We start from the raw sequence: 25,577 nt of genomic DNA on the forward strand, positions 1-25,577 counted from the left end.
GAAGAAGAGGAAGAAGAAGACTGTAATCATGCATTCAGACACTCTATTACTTCTTCAGTTATGTGTAAAAGCCTATGGATGGGGGAGAAAATCCAAGGTAATTCTTGGAACCAACTCTAGAGTGACTACTTATAGCATATTATCACTATAGAAAACACAAAAAGAAATTGTTCATGGGGCTCAAATTGCTCTTTCATAGGAAAAGTATAAGCCAAAGTTGAAATGGAATGACAATTGGACATTATTGAAACATTCTTCATCTTATCAGAAAAGTAAGGAGTGTTTTCTTGGGAAAAAAAATATAACCAGGAACCCACTCTTGTCCCTTTGGAAATACACTGAAGGAGCTGTGATTCATTGGAGAAATTGCATAAATATTGAAGTCAAATAGAACAAAGACAATACTTAAGTCATTTTGAGTAAGCTCTTTGAACCTCAACTTCCTCATAAGCATAGAGAACAATTTCTGATTCATAAATTCTTGTGACATATGTAGATGGTGAATGTAAAAGGCATGGTTAGTAATAATATGTCTTATTCCAAATCATTAGTGTAGAACTTGCTGTACGTAAACAATGTGCTTGCATTCAGAGCATAATGCTTCTTTTACCTTACTATTCAATTGCACATGCATGCACATGAGAGAAAGAGAGAGAGAGAGAGAGAGAGAGAGAGAGAGAGAGACAGACAGACAGACAGACAAACAGAGACAGAGATGGAGATAGACGGAGACAGAGACAGAGACAGAGAGACAAAAGAGCAGAGAGTGAGAGAGACAGAGACAGAGAGACAGAGACAGCGACTGAGAGACAGAGACTGAGACAGAGACAAAGACAGAGACAGAGAAAAGGAGGGAAGGAGGGATGGGGAGGAAGGGAGAGAAAAAGAGAATTTTTGAATGAACCTGTTATTGAAGGTTTTATTGTTAAGGTTAAATTGTATTGTTCACTCCACCTTGGTAGAAAAACTCTAACATCATCCCACACCTATGGTTTTATATTATATCTTTCTTTTTGTAATAACTTCCCTCCCTCTAGTCTTTGAATCATCAAATCTTTTTTTTTTCTTCCATTCACCTTTTAGTTAAAAAGCAACTTCTTTAGGATTGACAGACACTCAAGTCTGACATGGACTCTTCCCATATAGAATGTTAGTTTCTCTCCTTGTGTTTTTCTCCTCCTACCTTTCTTAAGACTCATAGCTTGTCTAATAGACTGTAAGCAACCTGCATGCAAAAGAATTGCCTTGCCCTTGTCTGATTCACACGGCTCCAGGCAGTGTTCTGTGCATAGCTCCTTGCAGTACACATTTGTCAAATAAAGAATATTTTTAGTAAGCAGAGCTCGATACTTTACAAATTTTAAACTACACTATCCCTGTACCTTTAGCTTTGAATAAGACTGCATTGTTGTTTAGCATTTAGTACTTAGTTGAAGTAAGTTCTTTTGGGTGCTACTCAAATTGCAAAAAAGGCTTTTGACTTACAAATTACTATAAAGAAGGAGTTTTGGTATAATCTCACTCTACATGCTCTCTGCAGAAATAGAGGGGGTATAGTAGAAGCAGCTTCTGTTTAGACCCAAAGTTCCTGTAGGGGATTATGTGTGTGTGAAAATTTGAATTTAGGTGATGTTCTTATGGGTGAATACTCATGAACTAAGCATGACGCAGGGTTAATTAACAGTCATGCTCAAATTTTTTCTTCTTGGCTCTTCCAGTCTTTTCGATAAGGCTTAGAGGGCAAGTGGAATTAATTTGCCAGACACCTCATTGTCATGCTTCCTAGTGATGCTCTGAAAACAGGATTTGCAGGGTCTTCTTTTAAAATTATATATATATATATATATATATATATATATAGTATATAACATATAATATAACATTTCATTCTTTGAGCATGATTTTTTTTCCCCTCTTTGAGATTGTCCCTCTTTTAATTGAGAAACTATATCTAAAACCATGAAGCACTTTATAACGCATTGGCAGCTCAATGCCTGTCTTATCAAGGTATCACACATTTAGTTCTTTGTTCTTTTTGCCTGGAGTGTTTCACTTCAATAAGTCATCAGGAAGGTTTATTTGTCCTCCCTTATAGTTTCTGATCAAAAGCTTCTTTAGGAAAGATCAACTACTCAAGGTGGAATTTAACTATGAGCCATATTTTCCGTATCGATTTTCTCTCAAAGTCAGTTTGAGAAATCAGCCCTTCACAATGTTATTTCGTGGTCCTGGGCGTGGCAGAGATTCATAATTTATTTCTGCTTTCCCTACCTGTGGCCTTTAATGTAATAAGTGCTATCTGTGATCATTAAAAAAACAGAAATTAGGAACTGTATTTGATGGAGCTGTAGGCAAGCTGGCAGGACGGTAAGTCACCAGCCCAGCTGCTGTTGTTGTTGGCTGCATTAGCAGATTCATAGTCTCAGAAGAGGAAGGAAGGGGAGGGTTTCAGGGCACAGTCCACTGTGAGGTGATCACCCCGCGGGTATTGTTTCCTGACTTGGCCTCCTACCTAATAAGGGGATTTGAAAACTAGAACAAGCTCGGAACGGGGAAAACTGGCTGGAGAATGGATTTTGTGAAAAGAGGAGTTGTGGAAGGATTTAAATGTTTGCTGTAAATGTGGTTCTTAAAAATAAATTATATATATTTATATATAAAATAGGTAGCAATAAATATATAAAAGAAAGTTCTATCGTTCAATATTATATTAATGTAAGCCTTTGAGTAATCGCCAAACAATATAACACTAGGCAGCTGTTTAATGAAAAATACGTTTTATAAGAACTTATTGGTAATTTCACTATGCTAGATGGAAACTATTTGAATCACAGCTTACAGGTTTTGTGTTTATCCACTGTTTGCGGCTACCGCCTTCTTTTCTTTAGATTCCTTTTTTTTTTTTTTTTTTGGGCTGGAACAGGGATTGAACTCAGGTCCTTGCGCTGGCCAGGGAAGCATTTATTCCACTGAGCCATCTCCCCGGCCCTAGATTCCTTTCTTGCAGTCAGATAAAAAGCCAGGGCACACTGCAGTACTGAACTAAAACCTGCGCATCCTAGGTCCAAAGAATAGGGAGCTCTTTTCTGATCTTTCTTTTTTTCTTTTTTTCTTTTTTCATTTATTACCCTTTTATTTTTTTTTTAAACCAAACATTTACTTGAGAGACAGTATGGTAATAATTGGTATGTCATGACAAGAAGTATGTATTTAGAAGACCAGAATGACAGGAATTCCAAGCAGGACACTTCTATTACACATTGCTATCTTCAGTGCAGTTCCTTGGTTCACAGGTATCAGCATATACATTGCTAGTCAGGGTGAGAATCCTACCAATTAACTGAAAGTTTCAAAAACCTGCTGATGTTTCTAAGGATCATTGCCTTACACATCTTGTGTGTACAAATGTATGGATTTGCATCTGTCATGTTTCCCAGCTTCTTTTCCTTGCCCTCTCCTCATTGTCCAATCCTCAAGTTCTTGCTTTCCTTTTAATTATGTTGTACCTTTCTGTTTGTACTTCTTCTTTTGAGTTCTTATACTAGGGAGAATATATGATATTTACAAATGTGTTTCTGGTTTATTTCACTTATGTGTATATCTTCAAGTGGCATACACTTCAATATAAAGGCTTCAAGTTTATCATGCTTTATAGCTGAGTAATACTCCATTGTATAAAAATACCACATCTTTTTCAATCATTCTTCAGGTGATGGGCATTTTGGTTGTTTCCAAGATCTGGCTATCACAAATTGTGCTGCTATAAACATAGGTACACATATATCACTATGATACAACGTTTTCAGTTCCTCCAGGAAAATTCCCAGTAGGGTGTAGCTGGCTTGAATGGGATTTCCAGTCTTAGTTTTTTAAGGAGTTGCCACACTGATTCCCATAATGGTTGTACCAATCTACATTCCCACCACCAGTGGAAAAGGGTTCCTTTTCCCCCACAACCTCTCCAACATTTGTTGTTGGTTGATTTCTTTATGATAGCCATTCTTTCTGGGATTAGATAGTATCTCAGTGTTGTTTTAATTTGCATTTCATGGATGGCTAGTGATGTGGAGCATTTTTTCATATACTTATTTGCCTCTTTAATTTTGTCCTCTGAGAAGTGTGTGTTCATCTCGTATGCCCATTTCTGGATTGGGTCTTTAAATTTTGGGGCCCTAATGGTTTTTAGTTCTTTTTAAATTCTAGAGAGCAGACTTTTGTCTGAGTGATTATTAGTTAAGAGTTTTTTGAAATTTGTGGGTTGTCTTTTCACTTTGTTGGCAATTTCTTTTGACATGCAAAAAGTTCTCAATAAGAGGTAGTAGCAGTTGTTAATTCTTTCAAGCATTACCCATGCAATTTGATTTTTGTTCATGAACTCTTTGCCTACCCCTCTTCAAGAGTTCCTCCTACTTTCTCTTCCAGGAGATTTAGTGTTTCTGTTTGAATGTTTAGATATTTAATCCCTTTTGACTTTAGCTTAGTGCATGGTGATAGACCTGGGTCAAGTTTGAGTTTTTGGCATGTAGAGAGCCGGTTTTTCCAGCACCATCTGCTAAAGAGGCTATCTTTCTTCCAGTGAGTATGCTTGGCCCATTTGTCAAAGATAAGGTGGCTGAGTGTGTTTGTAGAGGCTTCAGTGTCTTCTAATCTATTCCATTCATCCTAGGTCTATTTTGTTGCCAGTACCATGCTGATTTTATCACAGTAGCCTTGCAGTGTAATTTCAAGTCAGGAATTGTAATGCTCCTGCCTTGTCTTTATTGCCCAGGATTTCCTTTTCTATTCTAGGTGCTTTTCTTTTCTGATCTTTAGCAGTCCCTATCCTCATAACACAAAGAGTTCTCAGGGCCAAGAGAATTTGCTGACCCAGAACTCCTGCTGCTTCTGCCAACTTCTTGTTCAGAGGTCCAGGGGCATCAGGACCACCTGGCATGTCAGAGACCAGAACTTTACATCCCACTTGAAATGGACTGAATCAGTATCTGTGTTTTAGCAAGATCTCAGATAGTCGAATGCACATTAAAATTTATCAAGCATTATTCTGGATCATGCTTTGGCTGGCTAAGAACCTACAATGCCATGCTCAAGTGATCCTGCATCTGTGTTTAATAGTCTTGCCGCTCTAAGAGAATGTCATACCACACATGGACATATACTTAAGGCTACGGTGTGACTGGGAGGTAATCACTGGAGGAATGGACCCTTTAAATGGACATGGAAATAGAAGGTGATTGTTTTTACCCACATATGCAAGGCCACATTGAGGGATAGACATTGCAATTGGACAGAAGGAGAGAGGACCCCAGCATTCCACCTGGATTATTGCTCTAAGCCTGGGTGGAAATGCAAAGCTCTATGGCCAGTGGAAATCTTATATAAAAACAAAATCATCTACTCTCAGCCTCAATACCACTGCAGCTTTCAAATCAAAAGCCTGAAGTAAACCTTCACTCATTTACTTCATAGAAAATACATACTGTGGAAGGTAGGGGAATCATTCCTAATCCTGGAAATGCCTGGAATTTCTTGGTTTTGTGTATAGTTTACTAGTTCACTTCATTTCATGTTTATTCACCTCTATTCCACAATCGTCAGGAGTTTGTGCAAATTAAGGTACAAGAGCAACAGGGACTTCAGAAAGGCCTTTTTTCTCACTTACTTTTCAGCATTCTGCTAAGAATTCCCTCGAGCCATTAGAAGTCCCAACCATGCTACATAGAGTCCTACAGTGATTCTTCCAAAAAGGCAGCCAAGGAAACGGATGACGAGGGATGAAGTGGTCTCTCGAAGGGTTGTGCACTAAGGTGTGCATTGAAATTGGAACCAATGTTTCTATCCTCCCCGCTTTATAACTCCACCTACCATATAAAGATAGTTCCTAAGTGACATGGGACTTTTGGTTTCTTAATTTCACCTAAGATCGCTAAAATATAAATATTTTGTTTCAGGATAGAGGGAACACCAAACATGCAGTTCTTGGATTTGAGTGGATTTCGTGGAGGATAAAAACAAGAGAGTAAATATTCATTGAACTCTATCTTTACATGGGAGCTGTGGATAGGTTCTTTTGTTTGTCTGATTAACTTACTTAATGAAATATCTTAGATAGAATTAAAGGGAAGAGTAAGTGTAGCATATCATCTGTAATCTCCTGACACTTACTGCATTTCAAGTTCCTCTGAAGAAAAAATAGGACAATTGCTTTTAGCATTAGGAGAATGAGGCACAGTGATGTGTGAGGGGAGACCTGGTTGGGTCAGTCAGAGTCCTCTGAACCCGCTGCTTTCTGGAGCCTTCCAGCTGTCAGCCCACTACCACCCAGAGCTGGGCACAAAGTCTGTGCTACCTGTTCCTTCTGGCGGCCCCGTATGTACCGTGCTGATCTATGCTCACCCTCTCTGAGCAGGAAGTGAAAAGAGATGAGACTCAGAGAAAAGCTCGCTGTCAGAATGGGCTTTGGAAAGCAACTTAGCAATTCTGTGCATGTTGGAGCTTGTATATTTGGGATGCTTAAAAGTGACTTCCTTTTAAGAGGGGAGATGAAAAGTTATGCATACCTGAGGCCCATGTGATTCATCAAATGTCCCAATTTATAATAAAGGGAGTTGGTTCACAATATTTCTTTCATTATGTGGCATTTTTTTAGTCATGAGTTGTCCTTTTTCCTCTCCATATAGCACCTCTGGGCACAGAAAGGGATGGGTGGGTACAGGCATGACAAGCTGGCAACTGCGGCAAAGTGCATTCGAAGCAGGTCACAGATGACCTGCATGTGTAGGCCCAGCCCTGCCTATCCTTGGGGTTACTCTAAAATTTTTATTGGTGTGTACCTCAAAACTGATGATGAATTTCTCCTTTCTTCCATGAATAAATGGAAAATATCTTACATTTTTTTTCTAAACAATGCAATTCAGAAGTATAGTTTAAGAACAAAAAAAATCAGTAGTACTAAGGTCACTCTGGCCTGAGAAATAGCATTTTTAGTTTGCTTTGAATTGTATTTTCTTCATAGTAAAAACTCTGGGTCTACTTCCTTGAAAGTGCCCAGATATATCAAGTAGAGATTGTGGGCTAATGTACATGATTTAGATGCAGCTCCTATTCTGGAGCAGCCCCCCTGCCATTTGATGATAGAAGACAAGTGTATGAAATAATTTCATATTAGTAAAATGATCATGAGTGTTGTAAGACAGGCTCAGCAAATTAAATTGGTTGGTTGGAGAGATGAGAGGTTGTAGTTTTGAATGCTGAAGATGCTTGGTTGAATGGTACTCAAAAGGTCTTGAATGCTGAGTTCAGAAAGTATTTCCAAATTTCATGGACCATTGCAAGCTCCTGAACTGTTTTCTGAGTGGATAGGCTTGTCCTTGAAGAAAAGGGCAAGGGGCTGATTGGTTCAGGTGAAGAGGGACCGTGCATAAATGTGAGCTCTAAGCTGAATGACTTTACATCTGCCCATGGGGAAAACAGAAAGTCAGTTGGCTTATATTCTGCTTTTCTTCATTGTCTTGTACAGCCGCAGGATACCATGTCCTTACTAGGAGAGGCGAAATCAAGGACTCTGCTCCGGCCTTTCTCTTCTTTCACTGCATGGTCCTGGTCCAGACTTGTTTCTGAGTGCTGCGGGGAATGGGTAACTTTTGTTCTCAGTGACACTAAATGTCATCTCTTTAAAGCAAATCCTCACATCTACTGAACATTCACACCTTGCAAATCAAGCTTGGGATCTGAACTAGGTTAGGTTAGTCTTGTGTTTGGATAAAAACAATCTAGACATAAGTCCAGTTTTCCACTAGCTGTCTACCTTTAGACGTGTCTTACTGCTTTCACACTGTCTGGGAGTAACACCTTCCTTTTTAGTCTGACAGTCGCAGACCAATTTTCTCAGTTAAGCATACCATTCCCCACTGATTCCCCAGTGGCTTTGCGCCAATTTCCGAGTTCAGATGAGGCTGGTCTAAGGCCAGTGACTGTCCCACTCAAACACCCTCCTCTGCTACCAATTCCTGAAGCCTTCTGCCCTGTCTCTCTCCACCCTGCCTGTTGCAAAGTATACTAACTAGAAATTAAAATGCTCAGCATAATATGGAACTTATAACACATGACACATGTGAAACTTCCTACAAGGAGTTTTCTCTTATCATTTTTTTAAAGTCTTCAATGTACCTCACATTATTCTCTCTTGATCTGCTTCTTGCCTTATCAAAGGCCTCCTATCCACCCAGCCCACAAGGTCTGCTCTGAGTTGCTTAGAGGTTTGCTGTATGTCTTTCAGGATCTTTGCACAGTACCTGGGACAAAGTTGATTAATAAAAATTCATTAAATGAATGAAGTCTTTCATACTTTCAACTATAAAAATTTGCTCTTATTTTTGAGTCCTCATTACAATACTACTGAGGTCACTTACTTCCTTTAGGTTTTATGGAGAAATGCTATCACATATTTACCTAAAAATGTTGCTGGTTAGAGTAACCATAAATACTGTGGAGCTACACCCTAGAAAGTCTAAAGAGGGGATCAGAATGTGAGGTACCTCATAAAGAATATGACAAAAAGTCAGTGTCTACCAGAGAATGCATCTAAGAATGACAAAATTGGGCCGGCCAGATAGCTCAGAGGACTAAGGTGCCCACTTAGGCAGAGTGCAGCAGCTGGGGTTCAATCCTCTGCGTGCTGTGCTAGCCTGCACGCTGCTGGGGCTCCCTGAGATGGTGATTGAGACTAGGCCTTGTGGCGTGCCTGTAATCCCAAGTGAGACCCATAGACTTTGTATTAAATACATTAAAAATAAGAATGACAAAATTGCATATCATACTCATCATTTGTTTCGTTCAGATGACAGTGGACTCCAAATAGTCCCCATGATGCTCCTACCTAAAAAACTACAAACTTTGCTTCCATTCAAAACTATTTGTACCAGCTTCATTGAATTGGTTCTCCATTTAGAGAAAAAGAAAGCAAGATATTCCATAAAATGGAAGCATTTCCTTTACTGAAAATGTGGGATTTTTATTTATTTTCCCATAACACAAATAGTAGTGCATTCTCAGCTTCCCTGAGAAAAGGACAGCAAAAGCAAAATAGAAGTAGGGCAGGGGCCGGGGAGATGGCTCAGTGGAATAAGCACTTGCCTGGCAAGCTCAAGGACTTGAGTTCAATCCCCGGTTCCGCAAAAAACAAAACAAAACAAAACAAAACAAAACAAAACAAAACAAAAACAAAAAATAGAAGTAGGGCAATTTGAGGCAGGAATGTGGGGAGCAGGAAGAAGTAGCTGATGTATGGTGACGAGAGAGACAGCTGACATACAAAGTGATAAACTCAGCGGTCAGGGGTCCTGCAGAGCTCTGGGCAAATAGTCCTACTTCCCATATTCAACAGCTGGTTTCCATAGCACGACTGGCGAATAGGAAGCCATTATAGAGTACATATTAAATGGGACACCCTTCCCAGCTTTCAGTATCTGTTTTGTTGAAATTGAGAGGTCAAGAACATAGGTATAAATGATGAATAAAAAAATCCCAACTAGGTCTTCACGTCTAGGGTTTGGGTACATTTTATTAAGTAATAAAAGAATTAGTTATTGTTTGTATATTCTGTTTTAAAGAAATAAATACATACATGTTAAAATGCCTGCCAAATGATCAGCTTATACTAGTTCTGGAAACAAAACAAAGCAAAATAGAGCAAAAGAACTTCTGTGTATTATATAAGTAAAAGCTTACAATCAGTAAAATTCAGATCTCATGAATGAAAGGGGCCTACGTGTGTTGAGCAGCGTCTTCTAGAGGCTGTGGAATGAACACAGTGTTTCTATTATGTTATAAGGAGGAGTATGGGAATGCAGAAATGTTGTGTCCATGTTTAAGCTACAAAGACAGTTGCTGAACATTAACGTGAGTGCTACAAGTGGACCCAGATTTTATTGCTTGCCCCTCTGGAAATTTTACTATTGCAGCATGGAACATTTGAAGAATGGAATAAAATGGTGATCAAATTCATGTTCACATCCTAACCTGTGAGTCGGGAAATCTTGCTTTCAGCGTTGGTGTGGGCTTTGGGAATTTCCTCTTCAGCCGTGAACAGGACCACCTGGAGGCCAAATCCATCTGAGGGCTCCCAAGGAAACAAACACCTTTGAACCTGGGAGATTCCGTAGCCTTCCTAAGGCATTCTTTTGGTAACTGTCCCCTCTCATTTCCTCAGCACTTCTGTTTCTGAATTAACCCTTTTCGGTCTACTCTTTCCTGGTAGCTAAAGTCCTTTTTCGCACTTGGAGAAGAAACACCAGAACTCAGCAGCCTTCTGAGTTATCCAACTCACTGAGTTATCTTTGGCTTTTAACTTAATTAATCAAATACAAATTATTCTGGTCTTTTGGCCCAGATCTTACTGTGCTGGCGTGGGGGGCAGAAATGGACGTTGCAGGTGACCTAGCTTCACACACCTGGCTGTACAGATGGCCTCAGAGGGCGAAGCACAGAGTTTAAGTCAGCCGGCAAGTTAGACCTCCTAGGTCTCACAGAAGCTTCTGGCTGTGACCCCACAAGCCCCCTGGGTGCTCCCCTGCTGGACACATGGCCCATCCCCCTGCCACTTGCACTTACCTCAGTCTGGATTAATGAAACCCGTAGAAAATACTGCTTCCCGTGTCAGTAAATAGTTAACCTCACGGAGCCCAAGACGCTGGAAACTTCTGGGAGGGAGCCAGGTGAGCAAAGAGCAGATAAAGGCAGCACCTGCCCATGGGTTTGGGACAGCCTGGGGACATGGAGAGAATGTAAACACATTCTGCAAATCTTATTGTCTGAGTCTGTGCCAGGTCTTTGGGGTTCTTGTCATGGAAAATATTTCCTCTGAGGTCATTTAATGAGCAAAGGAGCACTGAATACCCTCCGGGGTGCCAACTCTGTCCCTGCTTTTGTCCAGATTAAATAAGCAAAGGACTAACATTTCATGGGCCCAGAGGACCCACCTGTCAACAACACAGCCCGTAAGGTAGGGAAAGCAGATATGAAGACAGGACGCGCGCTGTTCCCGCGGCCCGCCTCTTCCCCTCGGCTCACCGCCTCCCTCTGTTTGCTCTGCAGACTTACAAGCACACACCCTGCGTTTAGAGCAAGCGTTAATGTCTGTGCTTCCTCATAAATCTCAGTGGTGCCTCGAGCTATGTTTTTAATTCTGTGGTGGAGCTTTGAGATTTAAGAAGAGTAGAAAGGAGGGGCTGCTGACAGGAAATCACGGAAGCTGCCATTTCTCCTCCTGAGGAGCAAGCCGTCCTCACTCAGCTCTGCTAGCAGGTTGGTCAGTGAGTGCCTTCACGGAGAATCTGGGAAGGCCAGGACAGAAGGCGAACGGGGAGCGAAGGGCCGGGAAGCCTGCTGGCCTGCGTTGGCCCCACGCAGGAAGACAGAGGAAAGAATGCGTGGAACGATCAAATTGACCCAGACTCACAACACCCTGACATATTTTCTAGTTTAACTAAAAACGACTTCAAGAAGAAGTGTCCGTTCTGACAGAAATCATTGCTTGCCTCACAAAGCTTGTGACCGAAGACTGTTTTGCATCTATTCAACTTGGAGCTACTTTCTGTGGTGCCATTTGTCCACGTAGCGCTTTCTGTGTCAGCCTTACCTCCTCAGCACGCCCTCACCTCTTGGGTGTACCAGGCAAACCTTCCACTGGCTTCCTACAGTGGTTTAATGAAGTGTAATTGTCTAGGCCCCTCTGCTGCCCGCAACTGTGCTTCAGAATTCTGTCTGAGTCACTGAGTAGAACATGTAATTAACATAACTCAAGGCAGAACTCTGATCTTTGAAAGCTGTAGCCCCTGGTGTGTGTGTGTGTGTGTGTGTGTGTGTGTGTGTGTGTAAAAGAATTTATTGCAGGCCCCCAAGAGACCTTACAACTCAGATAGACAGTCTAGGACCCTAACAATTTCCATTGTGAACCTTTTTATTCTACTAAGATCTTAAGGAGCCCTTCCTCACTTGGGATGCTTGGAAATGGACCAGAAGGGAAGAACACAGCCCTCTTATGATTTCCACTACTGTGAAATTTAAAGCAAAATACACTGATCTTCTTGAAGACAAAAAAAATGGGTATAAGATAATTTCTAGGAGACAATCTGTTACCACTGTGGTGAGACTCAGAGGTTGCTATCTGTACTTACGTGAGCTCTGGGAAGAAGATGATAGACCGGCACAAAGCATCCAACTGTGGAACCTACAGTTGGGGCTGGGTCTCTTCATTTCTCTATCTTAAAAATACAATGAGCTGAGAATCTTCTAAGTAAAAGGCAGCACTGAAGACAGAGAATTTAATAATATTTTAAAGAGTCACCTCTCAGGTGATTTAAAAAGTTACTTTGGAGCCATTAGAAAAGCTAACTATGAAGGAACTACGTTTCTTTAGTCAGATGAAAAGGGGACTGACAGGCTGACATGTAAGAAACACCCTGGCGATCAGAATTAGGTGGAGGAGAGAGTGGTAGTTGCAAACATGCAAAGCACAGCCTGATACCTACTGCATGCTGAAGCTTTGCTTCTTTGGTTTTATTTGTGTCCAGTGGTCAGCTTGATTTTCCTCTTCATTTTGATTCTATTTTGTCAGCAGTTCTTGATTTTGTAATCTATGTAAGCCTGGTTATATTTTTTATTTCTTGTAACTACGTTTAGGTCTACTAACTTAGCTCCAAAAGTGCTGCCTAGATTAAATGAAATATAAAGTCTCCAAAAGTACACAGTGTTGAGGCAAAACTGAGTCCAGGCAAGGAAGGACACCCAAGGAAATCAGGAGACAGCAAACAGCTTTATTTTACCCAGGTGGTCCAGGCTGGAGTAACTTTCAACAAAAGCCAGGCGTGGAGTGTCTGTGAGCCAGCGTGCTGCTATGAAGCATAAGCAGAAGTTACTAAGGTGGGGCAGGACAGCCTAGCAGTTCTTCTGATTAGCTCTCAGGATGATATCATTTGCTACAGGGCTAGGTTAATGATCTTCAGCTACTGTCATGCATCCTGTATATTCGGTTACACTCTCATGGCTACACACGGGCCAAGAAGGCAATGACCATGAGCCAGTTACAGAGCTAGGCAGCTTCAAAGAGAACAAAGTTTTAAGAACAAGTTTTCCTAGTACAATTTTCCCTTTCATTTCCCCCTCTTATCGTAACTCAGAGAAATCAGTGTTTCTATCTAAAGCTGTATAAGGAGCAGCTCTTAGGCCAACTTGGAAACTTGCGCTGTTGATCCATTCAGAAACAAAGCGAGTGATCCAATGAACCAGGCAGGACCCCAGTTGGAGAATTAATGTAAGGGTTGTCAGGGCCCCAAAAAGGGCCCTAGCTATGATCTGAAGTCAGACAGACTGGAACCATTCCAGCTTCTGATTTTGTTCTTTGACTCAGTTATCCAACCTCTTTTGCAATTGTTGCAGACTTTCTTGGACTATTAGCGTAGAAAGAGCAATTTTTTCCCTAGGTCATTGCAAATTCCTCCTCATTGTGGAAAAGCTAAATGTAAGCCTCTTTTATTTTGGAGGACAACTTCTCCAAGAGTCTGCTTGGTCCTCTAACAACCACACTGTGCCATGTAAACCAATCTGTGCCCTCAGCTCATTCATTTAGTCCCGCTTTCCTTGTGAGTAAGGCAGTGGTTTCCAGCCTGACCAAACAGGTGGGGCTCATGCCGATCTGTATTGGGATTACCTGCGTGGCTGTCTTAGACCTGGGAGAGGCCGTCAGGGCCAGGACACATTTCTTTTCTCCCTTATAGGCTTTTCCTTGTGGTAAAATGATAACCAAGGCACAGGTGCATTTTAGGGTAGAGTCTAGGTATGTTTTTACCCCATCAGGGCAGAAGAAATGGACATTGTTAGGGTCATGGATGGCCCAAAAGCATGGTGGTATGATGAAGGCACCTGGTAGGAGGACACAAGTTACACTTCTAGGGGGGCTTTCTGGTCAGCTCAGTTGTTTAAGTGCCTGCTGGGGCAAACCAGTCAGGCGCAGGGGACCGCAGTTTGATCCCCAGCTTCCCATGCCTCACCAGACTCACCCTTAAGGCACCCTGAGCCAGCAAAAAAAAAAAAAATTACATTTCTATAAATAGATACAGAAGCCAAAACAGGAGTTGAGATTTTTACATTTTTTGAGCTTTTGAGGAAGTGCCTATGTGGTAACTCCATAGCCAGAGAGAGGTATGGCCTTAAGACAAAGCCAATAATCAGAAAAACATCTTAGGAGCTAATGTTCAGGGTATTATGAGCTGACTGTCATACATATTCCATTTCTTGAGGGAATTAGGGCTGCTCTTTTATGGCATTTTCATCTTGTTTAGCTAATTGAGCAGTGGCCTGGTGGTTGTCTGTTCCTATCATTTCGATGACTGTTGGTAAAGGGAAACCTTGACTAGAAATCATCCCCTGAACCTTTTCCTATGAACCAGAGTCAGATTCTCCAGGTTTGACTAGGATACCTTGAGGGATCACTGCGGTCAGTTAAAGAGAGATGCGTTGGGTTACATCAGCTCAGTGTACGGTTCTCTATGCCTTGCTTCTGACCAAAACGGCAAGGCTCAAGTGTCATTGAGTCTTCTTCCATAGGAAGTTATAGATATACATTCCCAAGATGATAGTTATATCCAATTCTGGATTTGCAGCCTGGGTGTCTACATCTGTCCCCAGGGCACAGATAGAAATTGAAGGCCACCAGAATGAATTCTGCATGAGGGTCTCTTGACTCTTTTGGCAGGAGGGCATCCATGTGTCTAGAATGGTAAAAATTTGGCAAAGATCAAATCCAAGAATTACTGAGCCCTGTCCTTTCCAGACTTTGGACTGAATTACCTCCCAGGTATCAGTTTTTACCAGGTGAAGTTCAGCAGGGACCTGGGTTGGGTCTATTTGGCTTCTCTTGATTAAACTAAACAGGACCAATATCTAAATCCCAGCCTTCAATGCAGGTATATTAATAACATTTTTTAAGTTATAACTGATGATTTTTCTAAGTGAGGGAGACAGTTCAAAACAGCAAGTTCAACCCATAAAAACATGTACAGAGTAAGGAAAAGAGACTTACTGGCTATTTTCCACCTTTCTGAGGGTCACTGTCCAGATGGCCAAGTTTCAACCAGTAAGGGGATAGGGAACAAGAACCAGGCTGAACAGCATAATATCAAGTATATACGGGAATGACTGGGGCAGGCAATCCTGTGAACACTGTCCTCCAGTCTTCGGCCATCCATTGACCTGTTAGCCTCCAGTATGACAGGAGAAAGGCTTGAACTGTGTTGTATCATTAGTATATCTTCAGGAGAGTTGACTCACTGGGACAGACCTTCCAGCAGTAGTCCAGGTGAACCTTTTGACCAAAGAATAATATATCCATGGCTGAATTTCTGATACCTTGAAAGCTGTTGGAGTAACCAAATAATTGCATAGGGCCCTCTCCACATGGTCTGCAAGGCTCATTCCTCCAGTATTTTATCAAAATCATATCCCAAGGCTCTGGGTATATCTGTGAGTGTGGTTTGTCTTTCAGCTATATTTTTATGCATAGAGAAAAAGATTTTCCTAACTGTGTAAGTTGTTCCTGTAGGAATACATAGGTAGGTCTCCCTGTAGACCTCCATTATGGTAGGAGGTCTGCCATGGAAAACTTCAAAGGGTGGATGCCCTGTGTGTCCTGGTGAACTTCGAACCTTGAGAAAGGCTATGGGAAGTAAATCTATCCATTGTATCTGAGTTTCTTGGTGATAATTGGTTAATATTGACTTTAAAGTCTCTTATTCTTTTAGCTTTCCCAGGGTGTTATGGCCTGTGTTTTGTGTGTAATGCCATTTGATGTTTTAGCTCTGTAGTGAGCTCTTGGGTCATTTCTGCCACAAACAAAGGCCCATTGTCACTACCTATGGTGAGAGACCACCCATATCTAGGAATAGTTTCTCTCTGCAGCAGTTTCCAAGCCTCAGTGGCTTGTTCTGTTCTAGTAGGGAATGCCTCTGTCCACACAGAATAAGTAAAGACAAGCCAGGAGCTATTTCTAGCCTTCGTGTGGTTTCATCTCTGCAAAGTCTATTTACAGGTCTTCAAAAGGGGAACGACCAATACCTGGTGGGAGTTGAGGCCAGATGGGGGCTGTCCTTGCACACATTTGACATCTCTAGTTGAAGCAGTTTGGAAATAATTTAGGAATTTAAAGTAATGTATTAGAATTTGATTGATAGCAGTTTTTCCTCCCTGTGTGATAGTGTGATGATGCTTTATTCAAGCGCCGGCCAAGTTCTGAGGATCAGTCGTCTGGAGCAGTCCAAGCACCACTGGGTCCCACGGCAGCCCCTTCCTGTTGTGTTCATTTATTTCCTTCCTTGGAATATTGGAGTGGCTTAATGCAAAAACTGAGGACGGTATCCAGGGGCCTTTCATGCTGGGCTTTCAAATTCTGCTTAAAATCATTTGTCCACCAGGAAGAGCTTTCCGCAGCCAATCTTGCAGGTTTTCAGGAGTGACTGCACCTTTTGTTTTCTGGTGTCCTTTGTAATGGCAACCTTCTTAGGCTTCCAAACTGCAGTCAGAACTTGAGAGATTTTATCCTTGGTTTATTTATTTATTTATTTATTTATTTATTTTTTTATTTGTGGCAGAACCGGGGATTGATCTCAGACCCTTGCATTGTCATGGAAGAGCTTATTCTACTGAGCCATCTCCCCAGCCCTTATCCTTGTTTTTGTTTTCCTTGTGCTTGAGAAGCCGATGTTCCTTGTGCAGCATTCTGTGGACTTGAACATCAGCATATACATATCTTGTCGGTATCAATGTTTATTTGTTTTTCCTTTTGCCCAATTAAGAGCTTGCAGGAAGGTCTATAATTCAGCTAATTGAGCAGATCAATTTTTAGGAAAAGGTCCAGTTAAGAGCACTTCCTGCTCCACAGTAACAACAGCATGTCCAGCCTGATTGATGTTTTCTGCCCTTCACTGAGCTACTTCCATCCATAAACAGGGTGTGTTATGTTGGACGAAGGCGTCATCTGTAGATCTTACTGGCTAACAAAAAAGCGCATCAGCCAAAGCCAGACAGTCATGGTTGTGGGGCATGATGAACTCAGTGGGCAAGAAGGTAGCTGGGTTCAGAGGTTTCAGTCAAATAAATTGGGTTCAGTCAATTAAAAAGTGAGTTGGGAATTTTCACAAAGCAGTCCTGGCTATTGAGTAACACAGTCAATAGCGTCTCTGACTTTTTAACAGCTGCAGAACAGCATGTGGGACTTGAACTGTCATATCTTGTCTTAGGGTGAACTTGCTAGCTTTTTTAATCAGAGGGATGGTTGTAACCAGTGTTCTCAGGCAAGGAGGCCAGCCCTAGCCACAGAGTGTAGGCTCTTCAACAAATATGTGATGGGCCTCTCCCAAGGGCCAGTCTTTTGTATCAGGACCCCCAGCACCATGTACTGTGACATTTGGAAGCTGTAGCACTGGAAATGAACTTAGAGGTGGGGTACTATGGCTTGCTGAGCAGCTTATAGTGATGAATGTAAGAAGGGGGCAGGTCAAATTCAGGGTCCTAGGGCAGAACAAAATAAAGCTAGTCTGGCTTGGCATGAATCTGAGACCCTCTCAGATGGCCTGTAGGTTTTTCTTGATTACCAGGATGGCTTTCTTGTCATGCAGGACTTAGATGTGGAGCCAACATGGAGGACTCTGACACAAGTTGAGAAGGAGTCAGTGTAGGGAAGCGAGGTAGAATAGCCTCATCATCCATCAGGCTCTGTCACTTTGTTCCAGACTCAAGGGACATCAAGTGTCCCTTCAGATGTCCAGTGGGGGCAAAGGTTTGGCCATCTAATTTCACAAAAGATTCTGACATTTCATTTTCACTCTGTAGTCATTACAAAATTCTCTTTTGAAGATTTTCAGCACACAGTCAGGGACTGTAGGTTGACTCTGGCTCGTGCCCATCTTACCTTGCTACAGTGTATGTTGCATATACTTGAATGAAGGAAAAAGACAGGCCAAGGGTGGGTGTTCCCCGAGCTCTCCTCAGCTCTGACTGCTCCTCTAGCGAGGATGTGCATCCTTCTAGCATTTAGTGCACTCATATAAACCCTGCGCCTGGTCAGACCCCCATTATAGAGGCTGAGTCACTGGTTAGTCTACAATGCAAATATGGAACTGCAGAAATCTATTCATTCAAGTTCTGTACTACTGAGATCCCAGAGGGGTCTCTTTCTGAGGAGTGTAGACAGAACAGCCCTGCTTTTGCCATTAGTTAAAAGCACTCATGCAATCATTTAGTAGCCACTCAGAGGTTAAAAATTTCAGCCCCCTACTCTTGAACGTGACCTTGACTAGCACGACTTGATCAGGCCCCTTCTCTGCTCAAATTGAGCATGACTGACTGACTGACCGACTGCAGTGGCTGCTGGGGTCTTTCCCCATCCAATGAGCTGACCCAAATGCACCCTTTCCCTCATCACATTTGGTCCAATGGAGCCATTAGCGCTGGGCATGAGCCCGCAGTCTAAGCCTCTGAGAAAACACAAAGAAAAATCTGGAGGGAGCACCTTCCCATTGAGCAGCCTAGAGAAGATTAAAAAAGAGGCTTGATTCAGATTCAAATTCAAAATGGGAACAAGGAAATGCTCCTGGCCCATAGCCACATAATATTAAGTGCCTAAAACCAACACTTGAATGCAGGACTATCGGACATTACATTCTCTGCATTTTCACCACATGCTACTCACTCACAGGCTGTTTCTCATTTAAGTAGAAGTCAGTAGTATGAAGCAATTCTGGTGTTATTGTCATCAACAGCCTCCACAAATGCTCTGAGGACACGACGGAAAAGAGAAGATGGTGGAGGACACCAGCACTATATGGCCTGAGAAGTTTTACCTCTGGAAAGAATACTTAGATTTAGATTTATCTTTGTGGTTTCTACCTCAGGAGTTCCGGAAAGAAGACTGACTGTGCCCATATATTTGGGAAAACTGCACATCTTTTAGGAAGGTCTTTACCATGGTCAAATGGATTTGCTATTTAGAAGTAGAGCCCTTCTTGATTTTCATGTTTGAACTCATGTGAGGTTTTTCAAAGGTAAAATAATATAATGTATACTTATTAGAGAAGCTCTCTTGGAAGAATTTCATCCTCTTTGGATAAAATTAAACTTGCGTCTAGTACATAAATTGATATATTAAACAGTAAATAATTCCATTATGCAAGTTTTTTCAATGGACACAAGCCAAAATGGTCCATTAACCAACAGGCATAGACTATTCATGGAGCTGAGGGTTTATTATCCAAAATGTGAGCAACAGAAAGTACAGGAAGGTGATAAATGTCTAGCAGCTGAAAAGAGTCTAACTAGGAAACTTTAGAGACATACACAATATTTTTCTTTTTCTCCATCCTTTCCCTCTTTTGTTATGAGATGCGGTGGATTTAGTACAAAAATGTTGAATGTCAGCTTTCAAATATAATCATCATAAATCTGAGAGCTAGGCTGCTGATCACTCCAGCATCTTTCCTTCCTTTGTCTTTATAAGAAGCAGTCCAGGGATCAGCCAGATACGGGATGAGCTGCTCACTGCATACTGGTAAGAGTGTGTTTACACTCATCTCTGCATGGAGGAATATTCAGAAACTACAATAGCATTCCCAATGGAATCCTTCCTTAATACAGGAAGTGACAGCTTTGTGAAGCCATCAAAATTAAGCTCTGGTTTTTCATTCTAGGAATCCTGGGATTAAATTTCTAGCAGAAATGAGACCTCTGCAATGTTGTGTGGGGATTCTTAGAATAATGGACAACTTAACTTTAAAGCTTATTGAATACAAAGCGCCTGAGCTTGGCTTCACCTCCCAGTATCTCTGTTTTCAGCGATATCTAAACCCACAAAACTTAAGTTCTAATGGACATCTCGGAAAGGAAAGGCCACAGAAAAGAATTTGGTGACTTATTGCAGTCACACTTCCCTGCTGTGACTTCTCCCTCTTGCTTTGAAAACTTACTTTCTCTCGCCCTGTGCTTGGGTTTGCCAGATGTCCAGACTTGGATATGTGAATCAGGACTGTTAATCTGTTGGGAATGGACAGTCTTAGTTCCTGTACCAACAGTGGCCTGTCCATTGTCACAGTTCTACCGTATAGAACACATGCAGAGAATAGAGGGCCATGACAGAAATGGAAGGGACTGAATTGAGAAGCTGGGCATTCTGAACGGACCATCGTCCCTTTGGAGTGTCATTTATGTCCTACAACTTGCAATGTCCTTGGTCTTCTCAGTTAGTGCTTATGTGCGTTGACTGTTTTGTAGAAGCTGCTACTACTTATTGTCAGCAGGAAGTTAATATGCATCTTAACAGCTCTTCCCACAGAACTCAGCACCAGTCTCACATATTCATGTGAAATTCTCAGCAGCATTTCTATCTCACTCTGTGAAAACAGTGTAATTCTTTGTTTCTCACCTCCTTAACTCCCTTGAACAATTTAAGTAGATGGGCAGTAATCCTTTCATCTCAGCTTCAATGTAAAGTCTAATTGAAGAATTATATTCCTTTTTTATCCATTTTGTTCTACTATGATGGAAGTGGCTCCTAATGAAAAACTCTTCTTCTTAGGAGACCAGGAGAAGGCCTGAGGATCTACTGGGGGAGTGCAGAGGAGCAGTCCCTGTGGTCACGCTGGAACCCATGGTCCACAGACATTCCTTATGCTACCTTCACGGAGCATCCTATGGTATACACCAGTGAGAAGTTTCTCAAAATTTGCAAGGTAGGAGGCAGCTTGAACTTCACTCTTACGTTACCTCTGCTGATAAAGCTCTGTGTTTAGAGAACATATACTATGAAAAAACTGTAACCAGGATTTACATAGAGAAACACTTTGATAGGTTTACAGAACTTTTTTTTCTTTTTCTTTCTTTATTTATTTTTTGTATTTTAGGGAAGGGTCTACAGGGTGTTCAGGGTCTCACTACTAGATTGGACTTGTAGCAATCTGCCTGTTTACAGACTCCCAAGAGCTGGGATTACCAAGGTGCGCTGGGAGCTGGGCTGGCACAGCAGGCCAGAAGATTGAACCCCTGCACCCTGGGTCTGCTTGCTGGTGTTTTAATCTGCTGAGCTATGTGGCGGGCCTAAAACAGAAGGATTTTTTGTTTTTGTTTTTGTTTTTGGCTGGCTCAGGTTGCCTTTCTGGTGGATCTGGTAAGGCATGGGGAGCTAGGAATTGAACCTTGGTCTCCTGAGCCTGACTGGGTTTGCCCCAGTTGGGGCTTAAACAACTAAACTAACTTGCAAACCGGTTTACAGAACTTTTGCAGTAAGGAGTGAAACTGTTTTTTAATATGTGACTATATGTTATATTAATTATAACATGTTATTTTGTTTCCCCTTTTAGTGAAATGTTGCTTAAAAATTGCAATACTTAGACTTGTCTGATTGCATTTATTGGCAACAGGATGTACACACATTTTCATAAAATTAAATCCTAATTATTTTATTATGGGAAGAAATATGGGATAGCATATTTATGACAGTGTGTTTTACAAGCAATGGCCCTGTGGCCAAGTTTGATAGAGTCAGTTCTCTCTTTGGACTTTGGTATTCTCATTTCTAAGATGGACATTGTGACCACTGCCTTACCAATATAAGGTCAAATGGGATAGTGTTATAGTAAATAGCTCATAAAGCAGAGAGCAATTACCATTATATTTTATGTCTTCAAATCTCATCTTTTCAGGAAGATTTTAAACTCACCAGGGCAGACACAATCCCCTCTACTAGTCTCTTATTTCTCTTAGGCAGAGGAGACAACTTAGTCACAGAGGAGTTACAGAGGAGATACGGTACTCAGAAAATGGATCTGAAAGTACAATGAAAGATCGAATTTTATATTTTTGACAAAACCAAATATACCCATAGTGCATACTTACAGGCTTCGAATGCTAATTTTTTGCCTTTTTCATTTTTATCTTCTATTATTCACTTCATATTATGACTCACTTATTTTATATAGATTCAAAACATGGCAACCTGCATCTAAAATCTTTCTTTGATTGGGTATACACATTGCATTTCTGCATTATTTTAAATACAACTACTCATGCAAGCACATGACCTCCTTTGTGTAAGCAGTAAGTTTTAATTGGTTTTAATCTCTGGTTTTTAAATGAGTTTGAGCCACCATTTATGAGATTAGGGGATAAATGAGATCATCATTTCCCCCAGAATAGAGGTGAGGTTGGCTTGGATCCATCCACTCCCAGGAAAAGTCAGTAACCTCTCAAAATTTCAAGAGATATATTCAGCAGCTGGTATGGAATCCTAGTTTTCCACTCACTTTTAGGCATTGCACACACTAAATAATTTCAGTGAGCAGTTCATGTTGCTGCATTTTATGTAATATTCCTATTGTACAATCCCTCAACCAAGGCATCAACATCAGCTTCTGCCTAAAGCCAACAAAATAAAACAAAATGAAAACCAAGAAGAACAATATAACACTTACACAAAGGCATTTATGAAAGCTGGACTCGTTGAGGGTGATAGGAGATAGAATGGGAGTTTTTATTATAGCAGAGTTCCTAACTGCGTATGCCATATTAGATCTCCCTGCCGTTAACAGTCTTTAATAACAATAATAATAATAATAATAATAATAATGGTAGTAGTAGTAAAATTATTTTTCATCATTCCTTTATTATCTCTCTTCTATTCTTCTTACCCATCCCAAATTATGGTATTTTTAAAAATATTATTAGTAATAATGTGGGGAGTTTACATTTTTAGCATCTATTAATCCAAATTGAAGTGCTCAATAATGTCTTTTTTCAAAAACACTCCTTCCTTCAAAGGAAACCTGATTTTAACTATAAAAATAATACATATATTTTAAGTAATTTTTATATAACTTTGAAAATACTTTTATTTCATTATAAATCAAAATAAGTTTTTACTGCCTAATCATGATTACATTCATGACTTCTTGGGCCTGATTGTTTTCTCATTGACCTGGTACATTCAGTACTTGCCACATTTCTGTGGTGTGCTTTGCTAGAAGAAGTTCAGGATGGAAGAGTAAAGAACAAATTCTATGGACCTCAGGGAAATGCCACTGTCCTATTCTAATACACTGCTGCTGGTAGTGTGTTCTTTATTCTGTTACATGTAAATACATTCATGCAACTTAAAAAAGAAAACAAGCAGTAAAATATTAAAGGACTATGGAATGGTTATTCCACTTGCAATGATGAACTTAGTAGACTACAGTGTTGAGTTTTGTCCTAGAGGTCTCATTAACAAAGGCTAAAGGGGAATTAATAATCATATAACTTTTATTGAATGGAGGTAAGAAATGCGAGGTGTGTGTGTGTGTGTGTGTGTGTGCATGTGTGTGTCTATGCGTGTGTGTTCAACCACGCATAGGTGGATGTGCTTGCCTATACGTATGACTACGACAAATAGGTTGTTACTTAGTTGATTGGTTTTTAGTCAACTAAACCCCTTTGTGGATTTGTGAAGTGTGTGTCATTTGAGGCTTTTTTTTTTTCTTAAATTATTAATCCAAAGTCTTGATTTTTTCCTTCTTGGCAACAGCCTAGTGCTTTCATTTGCCAAGGTGATTCTTATTCAAAGGCCGCCCAAGTCCCAGCTCCTAAGCAAACAAATGATCTTCCCCTGTGATAGGAGATGATGAGTACTTTGATCCAGTGCTTTGAGTCCTGGTCTCTCTTTGTTGTTGGTTTTTATGTCACGTATTATTTGTGTTTAGGATATTTTCCAAGGTGAGCTTTGATTAAGACTCAATTATATTGATATAAAATAATAAATAAGAAGAAAGGCAATTTAGGGATTTAAAATTCCTTTTATGTGAATATTTGCACCTAACAAGATTTTTAAAAGGGTATTATTAATTTTTTCATTTCTTATGAATTAAATAGGAAAATAAAAATACATAAGGAGTGCATAGTAAAATGAAATTTCTGTAGCAATTAAATTAATTTAACAACCTTATTATATGACAGGAGAATAATAGGAAATTGAAATACCCAATAGGAGAATTTTTTAATTATTTATAAGCTTTTTCAAATTAATTAAAATGTAGTGGAACAACTTATTATTAAAGGACTCAAACACATTTTTATCCATAATGTTTTCTGCTATGGCACCAGAATCTCTTCATTAACAAACATTTTCTGAATTCTACAAAATACAGGCATTACGATTGTTGCTAAGGATACAAATATAAATGAGACAAGGCCTTTGCTTTTGTGCAAGGTAATGCTCCACAGAAAAGGCAGATAAAGACACAAAGATTTTAAAATTGAATGAAATGGAAATTTAGATAAAGTGGAAAGGAATGGGGGTACATGAAAGTATCCGATATTCAAAGGGTAATTGTTTAGCTGGAGCTTAATCTTATAAAGTCCTCCACTATAATCGTAATGCCTAAAATAAGAGATAAAAGAGCCTAAATTAAGAACAGTAACACAGAGAGAGAACAGGAGGAAATTTTGTATTACTTTGCATAGAATTAATAAAATCAGGTAAGACATCATCTAAAGGATTTGAGAAAAAACGTCAAAAATGAAACAGTGTCTGGTTGGAGTAGATGGTAACTTCACGAGCTAAAACGGCAAAATCTGGAATAAATTGTATATTTGGGAGTTTAGACTGGGTTGGGACATGCTAAGTTTGAAGCACTCATACAGAAGGTGAACATGAGCTGTCTGGCAGTTAGAAATTTAGATTTGGAACTCAGCAGAGAAGGCTGAACTGATGATAGCAGGATGTGGATCGCACCGCATCAGGCCCGGGTTGAGTCCTGCGGTAGTCAGTCAGGAACATAACCAAGGAAGGGACACGTGTTCGCGAGCACAGTTGCATTCAAGTTCAAATTTCCACTATCTGCAAATCCGTTAACATCGATCTACCTAATCAGTATCAAATTTATATCATATGAGGTCAAAATACATTATTTCTCTTTTTATTCATCATGTCAACTTTGTAGCCCTTCTATGTCTGGCAAGTATAGTAACCATATGGCCTCTTTCCAGACAAACTTAATTATCTCCCAGCCTAACCAACTTTCCCTAATCTGCACATATGCATACTTCATGTTACTCATATAAAACAGATGTTGCAAATTAAAATAATGGGGTTTCTTTGATATAGATATCACTATTATAAACCCAATCATAATCTCCTATGCTATTATATGACAGTACTTCATATTTGCTGATTACAGTGTGAATGATATTTTTGTCGAACTCAACTCACAACAACTTTGTAGAAATAGGATGGTTGGCACAACTTTGCCAACTGTCACTGTCGGCACTCTTCTCTTGCTTGGTGGCTACCCCATAGGCAGGTGAGGCAAGGATAGGCTCATTTAGGATAGTGCTGTTGATTGCTAGCTTTCAGAGCTGATTATGTCCCTGCTAGGTCTTATTTTGACAGAAGAGGGTAGCTGTAAACCCACATCTGATTTGCTATTACTCAGGAGAATGGACACAAACCTGAATGAATTATCGTTCTCCTCTCTCTCTCTCTCTCTCTCTCTCTCTCTCTCTCTCTC

The 25,577-nt window shown here is 40.5% G+C and overlaps 1 protein-coding gene across 2 annotated transcripts in view; it reads left to right on the top strand.

Annotated features, from left to right (window-relative positions):
- Tprg1 (tumor protein p63 regulated 1) overlaps window positions 1-25,577 on the top strand; it is a 191,665-nt gene that overhangs the window by 155,048 nt on the left and 11,040 nt on the right. For both annotated transcript variants that reach the window (XM_004640897.2, XM_023700933.1), the window contains exon 5: window positions 20,618-20,771. In XM_004640897.2, the coding sequence (XP_004640954.1) occupies window positions 20,618-20,771 (154 nt within the window). The remainder of the gene's footprint in view (window positions 1-20,617; window positions 20,772-25,577) is intronic.

This window comes from Octodon degus, unplaced genomic scaffold (assembly GCF_000260255.1).
Source record: "Octodon degus isolate 3935 unplaced genomic scaffold, OctDeg1.0 scaffold00128, whole genome shotgun sequence".
Taxonomy (NCBI): domain Eukaryota; kingdom Metazoa; phylum Chordata; class Mammalia; order Rodentia; family Octodontidae; genus Octodon; species Octodon degus.